General features: G+C 35.6%; 1 protein-coding gene across 1 annotated transcript in view; it reads left to right on the top strand.

The window, feature by feature from the left end:
• Nucleotides 1–1,275: 1,275 nt before the first annotated feature.
• The window catches only part of LOC129242503 (ubiquitin-conjugating enzyme E2-22 kDa), a 28,057-nt gene continuing 7,570 nt past the window's right edge, over nucleotides 1,276–21,762 (top strand). Inside the window, exons 1-3 of the mRNA XM_054879174.1 lie at nucleotides 1,276–1,544; nucleotides 9,758–9,910; nucleotides 19,303–19,385. Coding sequence (XP_054735149.1) covers nucleotides 1,482–1,544; nucleotides 9,758–9,910; nucleotides 19,303–19,385 — 299 coding nt within the window. The 5' untranslated portion in view covers nucleotides 1,276–1,481. The remainder of the gene's footprint in view (nucleotides 1,545–9,757; nucleotides 9,911–19,302; nucleotides 19,386–21,762) is intronic.

Here is a 21,762-nt window from a genome sequence, read left to right as displayed (position 1 = left end):
CCTGCATTGGGCGTGCACCTTACGTACGCGAATGTATAAAACTCGTTGTAAGTATAAAGTTAAGTGGAAAAGAGAACTAGATTTACATTTTTTTTAAACGGAATAAATCTCCGGTCGGATTAAATTCCGTGCGCAGTATTAAAGTCTATATTTTTAGAGATGTAGTAATAGCATTTTTCTTATAACACGTTCACATATAAGTAGATGATTTAATTTTTCGCGCTTATCTCAAACTCCGTAATTAAAAACCGCGATTTCCTGTACACAATTTTTTCCCCCAAAATCTGAGATTATAAAATGATCCTAAATAATAACAATACTTTTTGACATAAAACCCTGTGTTTTCGATAATTATTAGTACGAATGTAAGGAGAAACATCAAAATAAAAACTAAATGAAATGGATGCCGGCAAAGAAAACACGTGTGTAAATATAATTCTAATACAATTTTTGTTAAATATTATTAATAATTAGGTATTCATTTTATAGAAAAAAGCTTGCGTTCATAAACGTTTTGTGCTCTTATTACTTATTATATCATGTAATGTCGAATTTCGCATGCGTTTTGCTGCCATAGTTTTTTGCAACCTCAGTACGTATACGGATTTACTGTTTACTATTAGCAGCCAATTGCGCAATTAAATTAGCTTTTCCTTCTTTTTGTATTTTCTTCATATCATTAATAATAATTGAAGAAACCAAAAACACCGAAATATTCCACCAAAATGATTTCTATGAAGAAAAACCTCTCAAAGCAGCATTGACAGCTGATTGTCAATTTTGCAGGTAATCTGCAATGTGTGAAAGAATAGATTAATTGGGCCGAATTATAGGTGATTAATGCATATGTGGCGGCCGCCGTAGCCGAATGGGTTGGTGCGTGATCACCATTCGGAATTCACTGAGAGGTCGTTGGTTCGAATCTCGGTGAAAGCAAAATTAATAAAAACATTTTTCTAATAGCGGTCGCCCCTCGGCAGGCAATGGCAAACCTCCGAGTGTATTTCTACCATGAAAAAGCTCCTCATAAAAATATCTGCCGTTCGGAGTCGGCTTGAAACTGTAGGTCCCTCCATTTGTGGAACAACACCAAGACGCACACCACAAATAGGAGGAGGAGCTCGGTCAAACACCTAACAGAAGTGTACGCGCCAATTATTTATTTTTTTTTATGCATATGTGAACGTATTATTAGGAATTATATTTGGTTTTATAAGCCCACATCACAGCAAAAGCGATATCAATTTCATAAACATTAATATATCGATTAATGCTACTTATTTGACAGTTGTTTGCTCACAAATAGCGAGAAATTATTCGAAGGTCAGAACCTGCCTAAATTCTAAAGCAAACTAAATAAATCGACAATTGAATTGCTGAAATATTATAATAAGTGACGTGCTTAAACTTTTTTGGAATTTTATCAATCCCTGGGCTATTTGTTAAAAGAGTTTTAGAAATTCACGAATCGAATTGGCAGGATGGCTAACATGGCAGTTTCTCGCATAAAGCGGGAATTTAAGGAAGTTATGAGAAGTGAAGAAGTGAGTATGCATTCACCTTCGACATGTTGAAATGTTGTTATCCATAGGATTTGCTTCCGAAATTCCCTTCTGAATTTTTAGGGATTTACATTGGTCGTATATAAATCTGACTAGGCAGCATAGAGCAAACTGAGATGTTTGCGCTGGAAATTATGGTCTGAAAAATGTTATAACTTTATGAAGAATTCGCCATTAGTTCGTGTATTTTTAAAGTTGTTTCTGGAGTCACTTTAATTTTGTAAATCTGAACTTTTATACTGAATGCCATGGATCCGGACAAAGATTTTCAAAGCAATAAGTAGAAGTGATATGATAGTTACTTCTAAATAATCAAAAAAATTGTGTACGGATAATGTTTTTAATTAAGAACTATTTTTTATGTAGCCTTTGCTTAGTTCAGAAGCTATGTATAGGTATGCATATATGTATATACATCCATATGTATGCCAAAGTTTGCACAGTACGAGAAACAAATATTTACCGCTCTATTTTGGCGTTTTATGTAACAGAGCTTTCCTTTTTTTTTGAATACCTAAATAGATCCAACGCACCCGGTTCCGATTTTTATTAGACAAATCCATTATAAAATATTATATATTATATTCTAGTTATATGGATAAAAACTTGGATAAATGGTACCTGTTTTTTGAATAACTACCAAAAAGTTGTCAATGTTATTGTTTTTGGGGGATGCTACTTTAGTGAAATTCCGTGGATGGATATGCATCACAGTCGCTGTAGGATCATAAAGAATTGTACATAATAAATATGATATGCCATATTACCACGCATAATATATCCAAAGTATTTTTGCCTTCTGCCGCTGTAACCGAAGGGATTGATGCGTGACTACCATTCGGAAGACGTAGGTTCGAAACTCCGTGAATCACCAAAATGAAGAAAACGTTTTTTCTCGTATCGGTCGCCCCAGGACAGTCAATGGCAAACCTCCGAGTATATTCCTGCCATGAAAAAGCTCTTAAAAAATATTTGCCACTCAAAAAGATTCTAAGCGCCAATTATATAATATACACATATTATATGTATATATATATATATAATATATATATGTATATACATATATGTATGTAAACTCTAAAAAAAAAGGGGGTAGGCTTTCCATTACGGCCACGAAAGTTTCACTTGTAATGTGCAAGTGCGTGGACTTAATTTACTAGTTCTTACACACAAATGTATACAATATATGAATTTTTTTATTTTGATCTTTCATTTTATAAATTATACTGATTGATTCCGACTCTGGATGAAAGACCTATCTATACCCACATAGTAACATCTCAAAATGGTTTTGCATTCTTTGGTAAAATTTCTTTGATACAATCATTTTAAATTTGATATTTCTTGCTTAAGTGATTTCAGAATAAACCAAAACAAAATTGAAATACATATCGGAGAGAAATATTTTGTTAAGGTATATATAGCACAATTTACGAGGAATAACTTGGTAAAATATTTTAACCCATTAGATCTCTCACGAAGTTGTCGTTTTGGCCCCTCTTTTTGAAGAGTCGGTATTGTACATTTTAAAGAGAGGTTTAAAACCTTAAAAAAGTATTTCCCATCATTAAACAAAAGGTGTCATCAGACAAAGAATCAGTAAGTCCACAGAAAATAAGAATATGCATCAAATTTTATGCGTTATTTTATATTTCGTTTACATATAACTCTTGTTCTTTTTCCGGCGCGATGTTTCGGGGAATGCAAATTCAGCATCGGAATCTTGCTTTATCAGAATCTGAGTCACACATGATGCCCACGTGTGCTTCAAATGCTGGCTGCACTGCTTCATCTTCAAATTCTCCTCAAACCGGTGTTTTCTCTACCAACAAATTTCTGCAATAATTATATCTAGTGCTTTTTCCTCCTATATCTGTATTGTTCTTTTAATTAGAATAAGTTAAAATATTTTTGTGTTTCAAGCTAAATGGAAATACCACTTGAAAAGCCAAACTGCATAAATTCACGTTTCCATCTCTCCAATCCATGAAACGTTTGTAACAGCTATACTACTACAATCTATTTGGCACCCAAATATGGTCCACTACAACATTTAAATTAAAATACATTTACATACAAAGCGACACATTCTTGAGAAAGCTAATGGGTTAAAATGTTTTACAAACTTCTTTTATACACCCTTTTTCATTTATTCTAAAAACACTTGGCAGAAATATTGAAAATTTCAAATGCCCATAGCAAAGAAGGTTTACCAAAGAATGCAAAACGATTTTGAGATTTCGCTATATGGGTTTAGGCCTTTCATCCTGGGTTGGTTCACATTAAATGAAAATTTAGCGTTACACATGTTTGAAAAAATTCCGTATTACACATCTTCATTTTACTTAAATACATATACGGAAAAGGAGCAATACTAATATTACTTTTTATATTTTATTTTATATAAATATATATATATGGCTGCTCTTTATTTATTTATTAAGGATGGATGTAACCGCCAATGGTATATGTAGTATACAGGCTGTTTTGTTACCGATCAGTGTTAAAGTACAACGCAAAGTCCATAAAGTCTGCGTTCATCTTACAAATATTTTTAAGTTCATTAAAAAGACAAGGTAAATTTATAGTTGGCATCTTTTATTTATTTATTTCTTCATTACATATTTAAGTTAGAAAAGCAAAAGAAAGTAAACAGATTCCTCGCTTCATTTTTTAAATAACGCGTAAATATTTGCATTAACATGTAAATATAACAACCAAAAACTCTGCGTTCAATTTTAAAACATACACAAAGGTTTATAAATAACATGCAAAAACGAAAATTAATATTTTTTTGGATAAGTACGATGTTTTAGGATTTCACTCAATCTATTTGGCATTGAGTTTACTAACTTCTATTTCCTCAGTTGTAATCTTCGCCACTCCGCCTGCGTAACACTTCGCAAATCCACATTACTTGTTATTACCTGCTGTCGAATTATATTTTCTATTATATCCCACAGTTGCTCAATAGGATTGAGATCGGGCGACTGGGGGGATATTTGAAATAACATTTTAAAATCTTTAAATATCCCCATTTATGAATCGCCCATTCAATAAACTCCAACTGACCCACACCTCTTGCCGAAAGCTATTTCCTTGTTTCCACAATTTTATAATTATTTATTATAATTAATTATATATTTATATAATATATAATTGGTGCTTACATCCTTTTTGGTTGTTTGGCCGAGCTCCTCCTATTGTGGCTTGATGTTGTTTAACAAATGGAAGGTCTTACAGTTTTAAGACGACTCCCAAAGGCAGATGTTTTTTATGAAGAGCTTTTTCAAGGCAGAAATACACTCGGAGGTTTGATATTGTCTGCCGAGGAGCGACCGCTATTAGAAAAATGTTTTTCTTCATTTTGGTCTTTCACCGAGATTCGAACCTATGTTCTCTCCGAATTCCGAATGGCAGTCACGCATTACTCATTCGGCTACGGCAGCCGCCGTTATAAATAGTTACAATTCAAAGATAATAATTAATGAAACACTACCTGCAAGGGCTATCGGCTTTGTTACAAATTTACTTAAAGTTAGATTAAATTGTGTGTACAGTTATATTTTAGAAATTTGAATATTTATTTTATGTTATCTATTATTGGTTCTTTCAAAGGTTTAAGGGATTTTCACAACAAATTATTTCCAGATTGAGTAAGAAGGGGCATTTTACAAGGATATGAAGATCGTAAGTGGCTGTACGGCATGATAGCTGGGGCTTATTGCGTAGCGGATATGCATGTGCGTTGGTAGCGTGTCCTAGGCTTTGCTCATTGCAGCAGAAGACGAATGAGCAGTTAGTGTTGATATTTTTGTACGCATGATTGTAGTCCAGCCAATATGTCATTGTTCTGGAGCCGGCTTTAGATACTTTTCTACTGGAGAAAGGCATAAAAATGCGAGGAGGATAAATTTTATAACTATTTTTCTTTCTGATATACTAATTCGTTGTTGATGTTATTGTAGCGGCATAAATATTCCCCTGCTGGAGCTACAGTTTTTAGTCGGGTCGTTCCGATAACATAGAACCGGCTGCCGTTGGAACGATACACTATTTGCTTTTCCTTTGGTCTCTATATTACCACTATTAAATAAAATGTGTTACCTAATTCGCTAACCGGTCAATTATAATAACATAGATTTAAAGTGCGAAAAAACGAGAAAAAATCATAAAAGAACTAAAGTGGACGCATACGATATTTTCTGATTGCTATATTTACTGTTGCTGCAATTACTTCTCGATTTGCACAATAACCGCTTACGCGATTTTGGTCGAGTTTAACAAAGCGCTATTCGTTTCTTTCACGTGCTAACCGGCGCCAGTTGGACACACCAAGTGAAGCCAAGTGCTTAACCTGATTTTTCCAACGCAAAGGAGGCCTTCCTCTACTGCCACCAGCTGGTAGCGCATCGAATTCTTTCAGAGCCGGAGTGTTTGTATCCATTCGGACGACATGATCCAGCTAACGTAGCCGCTAGATCTTTATTCGCTGCGCTATTTCTATGTCGTCGTAAAGCTCATACAGCTCATCGTTCCATCGCATGTAATATTCGCCGTCGCCAACGTGCAAAGCTCCACTAAATCTTGCGCAGAATCTTTGTCTCAAACCCTCCAAGCGACCACTCCCTCTGTGACTTAAGACCTGTACAGGTCTTAAGGTGGCTCCACCCGTTACCGAGGTCAAGTTCGCATATGGCATACGCAACAATAGAATACCTCTGGCCCAGGGTTGGATTCGATACCAGCCTTGAGAAGAAATATTTAGCGCAAGATTGCTGCAAGAAGTTGCTCCTGTGACGTAAGAGGTGGGGTGATATACGGTTCACTAGACAGGGCTAGTTTATGGGGCGGCAACACTTAGTCGGAAAAGACCCGAGTCATTGCGGTAACGTGAAACCGGCTGTCATAGGAATGTAACAACGCGGTTGTTAAGGCCGATGATGTCAATATCATCGGCATACGCCAACAATTGTACGCTAGAACCTTATAGACACAGATTGCCGGATTACGCTTCTTATGGATTGGACAGAGCACACTTATTCGCCAGTCATGCTTTCATCAGACCATATTTTGCATAGAAGCTAATGCATGCACACCCACCAGCTCCTAGCCGCCATGTTTGAAGAACTCAGCCCGCAGCCCGTCAAATCCCGGGGTGTTGTTGTTTTTAGCCGCGTTTTCGCTATTCCTACCTCGTGATGGTGGGGTAGCGGTCTGTTTCCCTTTTTTAGCTTCCGGTAGGGAACCCACATGGTTCGAGTTGCGCCCGACAGCACCGTGGCCGTTTAGGTTGCATTCCTTCTTTCTGTGGCAGCATGACATTCCTCGTCGTACCATTATTTTCGGGCTCGCCGAAATCTGATTTCTTCTTCGGCGATGGTACGTAAAGAACGAGAAATGTTGCTCCATTGCTCGTGCGTTGTTGGGCAGTACTCTCTGAGAGCAGGATTGCGAGTCGAGTGGCGAATCTTCTGGCTGCCTGTTGTGATTGCAGCTATCCGATGTGGAACATTTTTTATGTAGATGTACTTTTTTTGCTGGAAAGAAGCGTGTGCGTATTTTGGCTATAGCAAGATAATGATTCGCGTCGTAAGTGAAGAATCTTATTCGTTTGTTTCGATTGCTTTTGTAACTGAAGAATGCATTGAAGAAATAAATAAATAAAAATTTTTCAACTATAAATTTATATTGTGCTTTTAGTCAACTTTAAAAATATTTGTACGATGAACGCAGACTTTATAAGCTATGTGTATGTATATCAACAGTCGGTTATTTAATCTTAAGAATAGTTAAATTTATGTTTACTGTTTCAGGAGCAGCAAAGCTACCCCATATACAACTTCTCTAAAGCTTTTCATACGATTTCCCACAAAATCTTAGTTGCCAAATTGGTAAATTTTTGTTTTTATTCTATTTTTTTTTTTTTGAGTGGATTAAATCTTATTTGGACAACAGGAGTTCTAGTGTCGTTATTGATGGTATTTAATCGAAAACATTCATTGCCTTCTCTGGCGATCCCCAGGGTGGCATCTTAGGACCATTATTTTGTATTCTCTTCATAAACGACATTTCCTTAAGTACCACTTATCTAATACCACTCTTCAATCGGTCGACGAGATTACGAACTTGGGAGTGTTTTTGATTCAAAGCTTATATTTACGTTGCATATATTACTTCAAAGTTATTTGCCATGCTGACATTTGTTAGGCGTCATTCTTCGCCATTCTCTGGCCCATATACAATCAAGATTATATACTCTTCATTTGTTCGGTCTAAATTGGAGTACGCTGCTGTTATCTGGATACCCTATCACGCTGCTCGATTGGAGAGAGTGCAGAAAATATGCCTACGTTTTGCTTTGCACTCTTTACATTTTTCTCAACCGATTCCAGCTTATAACTCTCGTTGTAATTTAATTTAATCATTAAATAACAGATTATCTTTTTTGCGTTTTTCATTTCATCCTGACATCCGTTCGGATAAAATTTACTGCTCGTCTCTTCTTGGGTTAATTGATTTTAACATACCATGTAGAAATTTTCGCAGTCTTGATACTTTTCGTATAGGCCTATATAAAACGAATTACAATGCTAATGCTTCAATTAATAGAGCTTTGCCCGAGTTCAATTATTTCTCAAATTTTTTAGAGCGAGGCTCATCGGACTCAAAATCAATACTCTATAAGAGATTAAAGTACTATTTATTATTTAATGATTTAGCATAATGTTATTGAAATATATCCTTACGCGCATTATACTAAAAATATGTATATTTCGTAATTTTTCGTAATGTTTGTACCGCTTAACTCAAGACATAAATAAATAAACTTTTCCACCTAAACTGTGCTAACAAACGTGCCAACGAATTCAACAAATTTAAGCGCATAGATCTCACCACAACAACAAGTGTCGAAACCAGTCACAGCTGTAATAACCGCTGTAAATGTAAGCAATTCGGAGATCAGCATAAAAATAGTTCTCAAAGAATTGCTGTTCTTCAATCAGAGAATGCTCGTTCGCTGGCTGCAATTAGTTCTCCCCAAGCGGATAAACAGATGTTGTTTTCAAAAACAATGGATCTGTGTGGAGAAATAAAAGATGTGTGAAAACATAAAACGGATGTTATCTCCTCTGGCCTTGTACAGATTACCGTTGACACAATTCTAAATGAAATTGTGGATAAAATAGAAAAGGGACTTTCCTTTAAGGAATTTACGCGATGTACCTCTTTCGATGTAGAAGGGGCTCTTAACAACATCTACACGGATGGAGTTATCAGTGACTTGCTTCAGGCGGATCTGGATCTGCCTCTGTTGAAATTTGCCACTTCTTAAGAAAAGAACCATTATTCCGGAGATGTGGGCGCGACTGTTACTTGGCACTCCTCAGGGAGTGTAAATAATCTACTCTCTGATCAGATCGGTAACATCTACAATTTGCTGCATCGCGCAAGCCAACTGTGGATGGATGACGGAGCTCACTTAAGAAATAACTGAAAGTATGGTGCCATCAGTTCTCTTCGTTTATAAAAAAGTCAGCGAGAGGGTGCATTTTTTTATATCATTATAATAACAAGTTAGGTATAAATCGACTGGTATGGTACATAAAGACTGGCGTCTTCAAATGATTGTGTCAGCTGACTGATCGCGTATACTTTAGGCACCAACTGCTGGTGCAGCATCTTAGTTTTCATAGAAACTTAGAGGTTGTTACTCAGCGATTGTTACGATTGCACCAGCGATATTTTCCATCGTCCAAGTTTACAATGTGTTGTTTTGCTTACATGATTGTTTTGTCTTTATTTTCGCTTTGACGGGTTTCTAATATGTTTTAAATTTGTAGGAAAAATCTATTTTGTATATACTAAATATTTGGAGGAATACTATTCCAAGTGAGTGAAAAAATAATAATGCAGCATGATTCTCTCACGGCTCTTAATGTACGTAAAATACATAACTTAGGAATCTAAAACTTAATCTCTAGCTCTCTTGGTTTTCGGAGTTTGGGTTAACCAGAAATATGTGTTGCTGGTATAGTAGGTTGGCCTAAGTTATATAAAATAATGTCGAAATCTTGGCTAACAGAGCTCTAAGTCACAATTAGAAAAATTTTATAAGAAGGAAGTAATGTCTATTTATATTTGAAATTTTTAATACTTTTTTATTTAAAAATATTTTGCTCTTCATTTTTCAGATTGTGCAATGCTCTATCAAAATTGAATTAATCAACGACAGTTGGACAGAACTTCGTGGGGAAATTGCCGGTCCACCAGATACTCCGTATGAAGGAGGAAAATTTGTTTTAGAGATTAAAGTGCCGGAAACATATCCATTTAATCCGCCTAAAGTAATTATCACCATTTAATATAAGGTCTGAGACTTATTTAGCGGCAAAAGGTATTTTGCATGTTTATCAAAGTATTGTGGCTACGCTGAACAGCTAATAACGCTAATGTTTTAGTGCAGTATAAATATTAAAATCTACTAAATCATTCCAATGTGTGTATCAACGTTGATGACAAAAGTTACATTTTAATTGAAGGGTTTAAGTTATTGCGAAACTGAAATTTTATGCGATGGGTATGTTTTCAGTGAAATATTATATACATACCTATATATTATTATAAACGGTGATCAGTTTAGAGGTATCGGATTTTAAATTTAAATAAAATAAGGAAAATTCAAATTGAATGGGCATGACATTTATTTTATAAAGATAATCTTTTTCAAATGTTGGTCGCAACTGCGCCCCAATTCGGTCATTCGTAAAAACCATATTCTAAAATGGAGGACTTCGGTCGGTATCTCGTGAATAACTTTAGTAATGTTAACTTCCAATACCTCAATCAAAGCTGTTTTATCCACAAAGCATTTCGACTTTATACATCCCCACAAATAAAAGTCCAAAGGTGTGATATCACTCGATCTTGGTGGCCAATCCACTGATCCGAGTCCCCCATTGTTTCACGGGTTGTATGGCAAGTGTCGCCCATAGGCCGCACCAAACGGTTGTTCTCAATTGATGTAATGGCTGTTCTTGAATAGCTTCGATTTGCTTTTCAGCACAAATACGGTAATTTTGCTTATCATCAATTTTGCATCATCGCTGAACTTCATAAGTTGGCATGAGCGCGCGATGAACACTTTTCACAGAGCGTCGGTTTTCGTAATACAATTGTACGATTTGTAAATAATGTTGAGGTCTTTCCATGATGAAATGTCAATGAACACTATGTTTAATAATTAATAATTATGTATTTAGTTTGACAGTAGTCACGCGTGATGTTTCTAAAAAACCCTATTGGGGAAAAGTACCTTCGCATGTATTTTTGTATACTAATGAATAAAGAACGCCACAACCCAGATACAATTTCCTTTTAGTTTTTCATGGCACCAACCATGAAAAGATGTGACAAAATTCACCCAATATATGTTGAATTTTGTTTGTATATTGCTAAAGGTTGACCACAAATTGTAAGAAATACTCGGCAAAGTGATTTAAATTAATAAAATATTGTTACGAATTTTCTTACGTTAAAATCCAAATCTCAATCTCACAATAATTCACTTGAGTGCAATCACTAGATTGTCAAATAAAAGTCACAAATTAATGGCAACACATTTGTTTTTTTAGTAAGTAATTTTTTATTTTTCGTTTATTCGCTTACACGTTTAACTTACGACTGAATACGCTATGCGCATAAGTACATGTGCTTAATAATTTTCTCGTATCTTCTGCCGAGTGTTGCTGTGTTGTAGCAGTTTACTAAACCCTGTCTGTACGATGTAGTCCCTGTCGTCGTCGTCTAACTCATCTAGCGGTAGACCCAAAAAGCGGGCTCTGTCTCGCTATCTGCTGTCACCAGCAAGACTTATTCATGTTTTTGTTTGGCAACTATAAAGAACTACCTTCTCTTAATACTTCGGAGTTCACAGCACGATCAAATCTCTCCTTCATCTTGTAACTTTAGCTACTATTCTTCCATGCCATCCTGTAGTGTTTCCTACTGACTACCTTCGTCCATTTGAGGGGCGGCACCTCCTTCAAACGATACATTACCCGGAAACCTTCCAAAAATGGTGAGGTGAGGTTGGCAAGTAGTTCCATATACATCTGATTGATAGGCCAACAGGAACATTTAGACCTTTCGCTGCCATACACCCCGCGCAATTTAGAATCCAATCGGCTACTCATTTTCTCCAGTAAAACCGCTACTTAATCTTCTCCAACATTTTAGTTATACCCAGATGACCTCTATTTGACCAATGGGGGGAATTTTTTTAACACCGATGCAATTCTGGATTTAGGAACTATAATCAAATCTCGGGAATGATTTCCATCTTCACTCTCCAATACGTTATTCAGAATTTCATCAATTATTTTAAGGCTATTCCACTGTACCCAATGTGCCTTAGCCACAGGACTTTCTTTCGCCATTTGATTTTTAGATGATCTCTCTCCACGTCTTTCGCTTCCACCACCTTTCGCAGTCAATTCAATTGACTTCTTATTGCAGTTGGATCTCACTGATCATCGGTTCCCTTCATATCTCTCGACATTTCCATGTTGATTCCCTTTTCGTCGCTCGATCTAGAAGTCGTAATTTTGTAGCCTTTCGATCCACCGTGCAATTTGTTGTTGTTGTAGCAGCATAAACATTCCCCATACTTACATACGGGGAATGCTGCTGGAGTGACAGTCCTTGGCCGGATATAAATCCGGGTCGTTTCGGTAACGTAGAACCGACTGTCGTGGAAACGACCGTGCAATTTGTCTTTCCGGATGCTTGAACTGGAGTAACTATCTCAATGTTACGTGATCTGTTCTTAAATACAATCGTTGACCATACAATATTTCTGAAAATGTTTTACGCATTCAACCACAGCTAACAGTTCTCGTCTGGTCACGCAGTAATTCAATCAGGGACTCTGCTATAGTATGCGATCACTTTTTCTTTCCCATTGCTGATCTGTGATACTTCTTCATCTATTCCGTATGCGCTAGCATCTGTATCCCTAACGAACTTTTCTCCCGCGACCGGATACGCTAACATGGGCGCAGTACAAAAATGATCTCTCAATTGCTGGTACGCTTCCTCCTGTTCTTTATGCTACACAAACGCGCAATTCTTCCGAGTTGAGAGCTTCTGAACTGTGTTAAATACCCGTATAAACCCGATCTATGGTACGTTGAAACGTTTTGTAACAGCTGTTTCGCAAGGTTGCCATGGAGAGATTTGTTTGTTTTCTCACGGCCCTCCTTTAAGTAAAACGATAAAAACTTGTACGTATTTTATTCCATATTCCTTCTTATAAATATTGCCTTCAAAGTAAATACAGGTAATCTGTAACCATGATTCATTGGAAATATGTTCATTTGACACTCTATTCGTTGTGTATAAATCAAAGCCTATACTCCCAATTTGTTTTTTTTTTTTTTTTTAAACTCGTAGGCATTGATTTTCCAAGATTATTGTTCGCCTATTTTCACTCATAAGAAATTATTTTATACAACCGCAGAGTGACAGTTTTAGCATTTTTGACCTTTACAAACCACACTCTCATTTTCATTGTTTGTTTTAGTTTTGTGTTTTCATTCAAATGAATTTGAAATCAAAAATATTTGCATAAAAATTAAATTCTTCTGTGTCGTAACAGCTGCACATATGTATGTACATACATTTGCCAGGAAAAGTATCCGTACGCAAAGAAATAAAAGCAACATATTAAGAAATACATTGTAAAAAAAACTAAGACATTTTAAACTTTTATGAATTTTTTTTTTAATTTTTCTACTATTTCTATACATTTTTTCCTAAGTACATATAGAGAAACTTCGGGTATTATGATATAGGTAATCCCTTTTCTCCTATTACTCCATAATTTCCAACTTTTATTAACTTATTATTGCTTAATACAGTGTATTGATGTATTGTGTAACTAATTTTGAATTTGGAGTATTCTATTTTCAGCCAATCGGCAGATTTTCCACTGAAATCAAAAATAGTCGAAAAGGGAGGTTTGCAAAATTTGGCGGATAATGTGATATAGTATATTCGGGTAAAGTGATATATAGTATCACATTACACGCCTATATTCCTGGAAAAGTTAAGCCCCAAAGAAACATGTACAAAAGTAAGACCCATGAAATTTTTTTATAGTTTCATCTATTATTCAGAACTTCAAACAAAAACAAACATTTTATTCATATGTACAGATGTATATCTTTAAATAATTTATGAAAATTCTTAAACTAAATTAACAAAAACTTCAAATAAAATACATAGATAGATAAGTAAGTTTTGAAGAGATCTTAAGCCCCAATTTTCTACGATGACTTACAAGACTTGCATACAAAAATAGCTTGCCGTTTAGGGAGGCATTTGTTGTGAGCCCAAACTAAATCGCATTGTAAACACGATAGCCATGTTAGGTTGCCTTCGTTACCTTGTTACAAAAAGCACACACCGTGTCATTACTAGGAGGAGACTCTATCCAAAGGTCTTCTTCTAAACTCGGCAGCTGCAAACTTTCTTGAGATTCGCTCGAAGAATTTTCCCTATTTGGTTTTCTACGCTTCTTACCGCTACGGGATTTAAGTGGCGACATTTCTTATGCTCTCCTCGAAAGATGCTTGTATGGCGATGTTGTTAATACCATCGCATCAGCCGTTAAAATGAGCAGAACTGGGTTTTCTTTTGATGCATTTGTGAACCGTAGGAAATGATTAAACCATTTAGTGAATATTGGTATTTGTAACCAGCCGGATATATGACAAGAAAAATCGGAGCCGGGAGGGGCATGTCTCATTAACCGTGAAGAAAGTTTTTTTCTGGGAAAAATAAAAAAGGGCAGAACAAAGGCGCCCCTTGCACTCATACAGTTCACCACGGTAATGAGTGATCCTCTTTCCGCTGACGTCATACATCCAATTTGCCTTTTTCCTTTCGCCGCCAAAATTTTTGGCTGCCTACTTTGAGCAATAGACAATCCGGTCTCGTCCACGTTCCATATTTGCGTTGGAGCGAAATTATACTTTTCGTACTCGTTCTCCAATAAGCTATAAAATTTGTTAACACTTTACACATTAAATCCCTTAACCTTAGCCATTGAGGTTCCTGTCGCGTTTCGTAGGCTTATTTCAGACTTGTGCCCTTTTAGAAAGCCATATAACCAATCCTTACCCGCGCATTCCTTTATCAAAGAAAATGGGTTGTCAATATAGTTATAGTATAGTTCGCTATTTGAAACGCGAGAGAGCGGATATCTCTGCAAGGGAGTCCCCAAAACCGCGACTCCATATACTTAACATACTTTACTAATTCCATTTCTAAATCTGGGTTAAATACGGGTTTACGTCCTAATGGCGTGTTCAAAATATCGTCTATAGATCGGTCACTGCGAGCAGCTCTTTGCAACATTGCAAATGGCACACAAAATGTTTTTGAAGCCAAGAGTATGCCCATTTTTTTTCCTCTCACAGCTAAAATGGCTTTCCTCATACTCTCGGCATCCCACTTTCGAATATCGCCTTTCTTGGGCATGACCTAACAAAATATAGCAAAGTACATCATTTTTGGTGCCAATGGGTTGTACGTTTAATGTAATATGGTATATCGCATTAGGCGACAAAGGCTATATCACATTAGCCAAACTTTACTTTTTCAAATTGAATTTGTTTTTAAAAATTCTATAGCTAAATAGACTCGCCTTAATGGGAAAGTAAGTATTCTTTTGAAAAAATTTGTGTTAAATTCTAAGCAATTGGTTTGCAAAAAGTACGCACTTAAATTATTACGACCGCACCACTCAATGAAATTTTTCTCATTGGGAACAAACGAAACATTCGACAGCATGTATAATTTTGCTGCAGCGGTTTTTTCCCGATATGCATATTTTCAACAAAAAGTTCTTGTTGAAACATGTATAGTTCAGAAAATAAGTGGGTATATCACATTACCCTCCCATATCACAATACCCGAAGTTACTCTATCTTTAAAAATTTAATTTTACAAAACAAAAAACTTCACTTTAACGAAGCAGAAAAAGTTTCCGTACACATGAAAACAGGGATTCCCCGCAGTATGGAGTGACATATTCACACCCAATAACGGTTTTATTTTAGTTTGTAATTGATTTTGATGTGGCTACATTACTTAGGAGTTATTTTAAAGTTTTTGCGTGCAAAAAATAGCGATGGCACTCAAAACTAAGAAAATCAGTGTTGGCGAGGGAAAATTATCCTAAAACTTATAAAGGAGGCAAATCTTTCCGCGTAATTGGGCAAATCATGGGCGGCACTTATTGTAGGGTCCTCAACACTGAGGTGATTTTGAGGGTTTTTGTGTAATGGTCGGCAGCTTTCGTCTCTTCCATAGTGTCGTACTCCGAAACAGTGGCCTCATATGTGGCCTTATCCCCTGCATTGTTTTCATTCGATCTATCGGCCAATTCTTTCTTAGCTGTCTTAGCCAGAATGAAATTGGTTCTCAGGTAGCGCGCTTTGAGCAATGACCCAGAGGATTTTTATTTCTCTTCTTGGCATCCCTACCACAGGGTGCCCGAGAGGAAGATTGCGTGTGTTGAGTTGTTGGCCGTAGACGGCTGGGTTTCAGCAGAGGAGTGTTATGGTGTGCACTCAACGTACTGTGTCCTGGCTCGAGGGCAGCAGCTTATATTCAGTGTTTTTGTTTTTTCTGTTTTGAATTAAAAAAAAAATTAATTTTTCCAATTTTAATACCTCGAGTATGCACGGAAGGAGATGGCCGCCGCGGCAGAGCCGGCATTCCGTGGTAAGGCACTTGCTACAACCGACCTTGCCTGGGTATCGGAGGGGACTGTTAAGGAGTGGTTATTTAGAGATTTACTTACATCAACGTCGGAATGCCAGGACGAAACAACGAATTTTCTTTTTTCAAACGTTCTCTCTTCTCTAAAAGCTCTTTAAATGGTAAATCATTCAACCATTAAATGGTGTTCAATGACCAATACTATTAGTTGCACATTTTGCGTTTAAGTTAAGCCAATATGTCATAAAACCTGTCTTAATTTTCTTTGTCTAGTCAGAAAATGAAAATAAAAATAGCAAAATGCTTTTGAGTACCTAATGGCACGATTTAGAAAAATTGCAGAGCGTGAAGAACGACAGAATTAACCAAAATTGATTGCTCCAAAACACTACAGGATGTCAGAGACAGTGATCACATAAAGATGTGATTGGATTAAAAAAGATTATAATAAGGAGCTTTTAAGTGCTTAATGGCTTTAATGCAATCTAAATTAAAATTTCTAATATCATTTATTCTGAAGTTGAGAGAGTATATAATTGTTATAGTGAAGGAGACTTATAACTTTATCGTGATTAAAAAAAAGGTCCACCGTTTAGAGACTTTTGCTGCAATCTCAATGAATTTTCTCTTAATGCTGTTTTCACTAATAGATGACATTGAACTACGCTTTGGTTTCGTGAAGAAAACAATAGAAGGAAGAGTATGATGCGGCGATGAATCCATGCCATGTGAAGTTGCGACAAAAGTGGATGTGTAAGGCGGGGAATACACTTAATATTTATATGCGAGCTATAAGCAATTAACTGCAACTAAACTAAAAAGTAGATCTGCTGATGCGTGTTTAAGCCGACCGTAGCCGAATGGCTTTATGCGTGGTATGCGTGCTGCCCAACAGGTGCGAGTTTGTCTAATTTAGCTAGTATTGTCAAATTTCGAAATAATTCAATTCAGTTTAAGCCATCAGGTGACCACTGACCTTAAAAATGCGAAAATTATACATATATTTTAACTTTCATTTTGAAATTTTTCTTACGTGCAGAGGAGTGGGAGGATTTAAATTATAGTTTTGATATGGTGGTCGGAAATTCTATACTATAAGTATAGAATAACAATTCTGTGATTCGATGATTTCGGTTAATTTTTGATAAATTTACAATATTTTGGTCTTCACCTTGTATGAGCTTTATGCTTATTTGCTATATTTTTTTTTTTAATTTTTGTGATTTTTCTCGCCAACAATTTAATCAGCTGTTCGTAAAACTTGCAAATTGTTACTAGTTGTAAGTTCATGTACTTTATTGAAAGTACTTATTCGGAAAGTTACTTTCTGAACGCACAACCAGTAACAATTTGCAAGTTTTACGAAGAGCTGATTATATACTCGTAGAATTGTTATTCTAAACTATAAGTAGTCGGTTTCATCTAATTTCAATCGAACTATACAATGCATTTAACTATGGAATAATAGGACCGTTCATGTAAAAATTATCCAGTAAGCAAATTGTTGCCAAATTAGTTAATAACCAAGAAGTAAAAGCCTAAAACACAAAAGATACCTTAAATGCTTTCGATTTCGTATTTCGGAATCTGCAGCAACGGTGATTGGAGGCTGGAGGCAGAAGTACGTACTGTGAGCGTCAAAATAAAGTGTACAAAGCATTTTGTTATTATATGGATTTTATTTCAGTCTTTTATAACAAAACAATATATTATATTTTAATTTCATGTTTTTTAAATTAGTATTTGATTCTCTACTAATTACTAGAAAATAACAAAAAAAATAAATTACAACAACAAAAGTTGTAAGACAAAAACAAAATTTAGTGCATATTTTACGCGTCAAAGTAAAGTGTAGGTCGTTCGGCTTGAATTCTTGCATCAGCTGTATTTTGAAAGGCTTCACACCTAAATCCTTTCGCAAAATTTTCCACGTTATTGAGTAACAGAGGCCCAATTGCTGCGAACGGCGACGAATCGATAATTGATGGTCATCATTAACACTGGCCGATACAGCTGCGATATTTTCTTCAGTTCGCACTCTACATAAGCGTGTTGGTGGTTTGATGCCCAATAATGTAAATTTGGTTCTAGATTTAGTCACAATAGCTCGAATAGCCGCTTCAGTGGGTCGATTAAACTGACCATAAAATGGAAGAAGCGCGCGATAAACTTTCTTAACAGAACACGCATTTTTATAATAAAATTCAATGATTTGCAAGCGTTGTTCGTTTGTAAGACGATTCATTATAGACCAAACTGAAGATGTTTGACAGTGAAACAAAACACGAAACGTACGTCAGCTGTGTAAACCAACTATTTAAAAAGATAATAGCTAAAAAATCACCCGTTATTTACCAGGTTAAACGCTTTAGAAAAATACAGAAGGTAGGGTAATTGTACAACATGGTTGTAGAGTCAAATAATGGCATATATGGTTCAAGGTCGTGGACGGATTCTCTTGCATTTTGCTCCATTTCGTATGTGCCAAATTTCAAAACTAAATTTTCAGTTTTTGAATTTATGTGAAATAATTTAGATTTTGCACTAGTGTGTACTTGTGAAATAGGGCCGAAAATACTCCAAACAGTTTGAAGTTCTAATAATAAATAGAGCATATGTACCAAAAAAATAAACTTTTAAAATAAGACCATTCTTTCCATTCATAAGACTCTTCACAAACATAGAGTAAAATAAAAATCTACAAAGCTTTAGTTTTCACTAATAACTTTGTCACAATCCCATATTTGGGGTACATTTGCACCAGTCAAAAATAAGGTAAGGCAGAGCTCTGAATCTATATTGCGGGCGATGGTGAAAAGCGCGCGAGCACAATACGATAATAAATTATTATATATGCATGTAGATATAGTGTAAAACTTATATGTTAAAATGTCTTCTTTTAAATTTCTATTTTGTACATGGTTTTCATTGTTTTCTATTAAATTTTTAGGTACGTTTTATAACAAAAATCTGGCATCCAAATATATCCTCAGTAACTGGTGCGATTTGCCTGGATATTTTGAAAGACAATTGGTTAGTATTATTGATCTACCGGCTTTATTATTAATTATTAATACTAATATAATAAATAAATATTAAGAATTGCCCTTTCTCGCTACTATGAACTTGAACAGATGAGCAGTGAAGCAGGTAGTGCAAAACGCGGGATCGACTGTTTGGTCCGCTCCTAGCTATGTTTCGTTACTGCTAGTAGCTCAGAGTAGTAGTGAAAAAAATGTGAGTGCTGAACTGTAGTTGAATAGTAGCAAAAAACTTGGAATCGCCGGTGCGCTACTTGCGAAATTATTCATGTGTACTCCAGCTACCGCAACTACTCTCATTTCCGTTGCGCTACTACTACTCCTATAACTGCTACTTGAGCAGTGCTCGTTTTTGTTTTGTCAGATGCATTTTTTATGCGTTTAGTCGGCCGCCGTAACTGCATAGGTCGGTGCGCCAGTATCATTCGGGAGTGGAGAGGTTCGAATATCCGTTCTAGAACATAGAAAAAGTTGTTTCTAATAGCGGTCGCCCCTCAACAGGCAATGGCAAATCTTCGAATGCATTTCTGCCATGAAAAATCCTCTCATAAAAATCATTTGCCGTTCGGAGTCGGCTAAAAACTGTAGGTCCCTCTATTTGTGGAACAACATCGAGACACACACCACAAATATTAGGAGGGAGTTAGGTCAGACACCTTACAGAAGTGTACGCTTCAGGTAAACTAAGAAAAGTAACCGACAAATTAAGTATGTCAGTATGGGTATATTCAGAAATGCACTATAATGCGCAGTAATTGCAGTGTTGGCAGCACTGCCAATGTGATAATTCATGCAATTGATAGATTTGCTGACGTTTTGCAAATAAATTTGCTGCATTTAAGAATTCGCTCTGCAGTAAAATGGAATTATTATTAAGTTTAGTAGCCGACGAGGCATGTGAGTCAAAAACTGATAATTTTTTATTAAATTTAAGAAAAAAAAAACGCGTAAAGCTTAAAAGGACATATTTTGTAAGAAGTTTATTATTAAAACGAAAAATACCGAAAAACAAATCTTTTTTTGAAACAACAATTTCCCGATGTTCCTGTCGATCTTCCTGTCTTTATTAACTTTTTTTATTTCTTCCACAACCTTATTCCAGAGGACGCATAAAATATATAGATTCGGCGATAATTACTACGAACTTTTAGACAGCTACTTCAGAGCTTAAATAGCTCCTGCCAATGAGTCAACAGTTGTTTATACCAAAATTTAAACACTGAAGTTGCCGTACATGAAAGCTAGTTTTAATGTTTTAAACTTTTGGACTGAAAGACAGACAAGCGATCCAGCACTCTTTGAACTAAAATCTATTTGTAATCACATTTAAAAAATTAATTTTTCTTTTTTAAGGTTACAATAGAACGGGCGTTTTCTTCATTAAAATTAGTTTCAGCTGATAATCGAAACCGACTATGCCATGAAACTTTACTCGTAAAACTGAATTCGTCCCATTTGGAAAGTAGACTGAAAATCCATAATTATTTGAAGAGGCTTTATTTATGCAATGAAAATTATTGTATTTCTTTTTAATTTATGCGCCTTAGTTTTCTTTTTATGTTTATATTCACGATTTATAAAAACCAAACATTTCCCTAGGTTTTTCCAGTGTATCAACCTGTGTTTTCAAAATTTTCAATCCTTTGTTGTTGTTGCATTATGACTCGCCTACGCGGTAAAATTGGTGAAAATGGAAAAAGGTTAACAACCATTGAATCATAGACGAAAGAAACCATAACAATAAGAATTCAGATTTCTGTTGACTGTCTGTATGTTCGTGTTTTAAAAGAGAACCTTTGATTGTATTAAATAAATACCATATTATTCTCTTAAAGGGGAGCCTGCTTTAGAGGGTTCACAAAACCGATTTTTTTTGGGAAGGAAAGAAATATTCGATTGAAACAAAACTTTTAGGTTTTACTGTTATACATATATTTCAACAGTCTTCTCAAATTGTTTCATTAAAATATAACATATATAATATTATGCCTGGTACAAGCATATTGCCGAGGCGCCTCGAATGTGCATGTGTCCAGCGGCGGGCAAGATGCAGGTCGTAATTTTCATTTCAAAACAAAAAAACGCAAAAAAATTTTTATTTTATTATAGTATAGCTTCTAGTTAAACCAAGAAAATTAAACAAAAAGTGAGAAATTCAACAATTTTTCGCTAATTAAAAAAATTCATTTTTTTGGAAAAACAAATTCACTTTAGATTGTTTAAAAAGTGGGTTAATCATAACTTTCTTAAGGTTTTTTAGGTTCAACTAGAAGAGAATTTAATTCCATATACGATCAATGCTATCTCGCTTCGAGCCCCTACTCGAAACCTATTTTCCGGGTAGTAGACCTCTCTCTGAACAATAACGG

This window comes from Anastrepha obliqua, chromosome 3 (assembly GCF_027943255.1).
Source record: "Anastrepha obliqua isolate idAnaObli1 chromosome 3, idAnaObli1_1.0, whole genome shotgun sequence".
Lineage (NCBI taxonomy): Eukaryota > Metazoa > Arthropoda > Insecta > Diptera > Tephritidae > Anastrepha > Anastrepha obliqua.
This window is presented reverse-complemented; position numbering and strand designations above follow the sequence as displayed.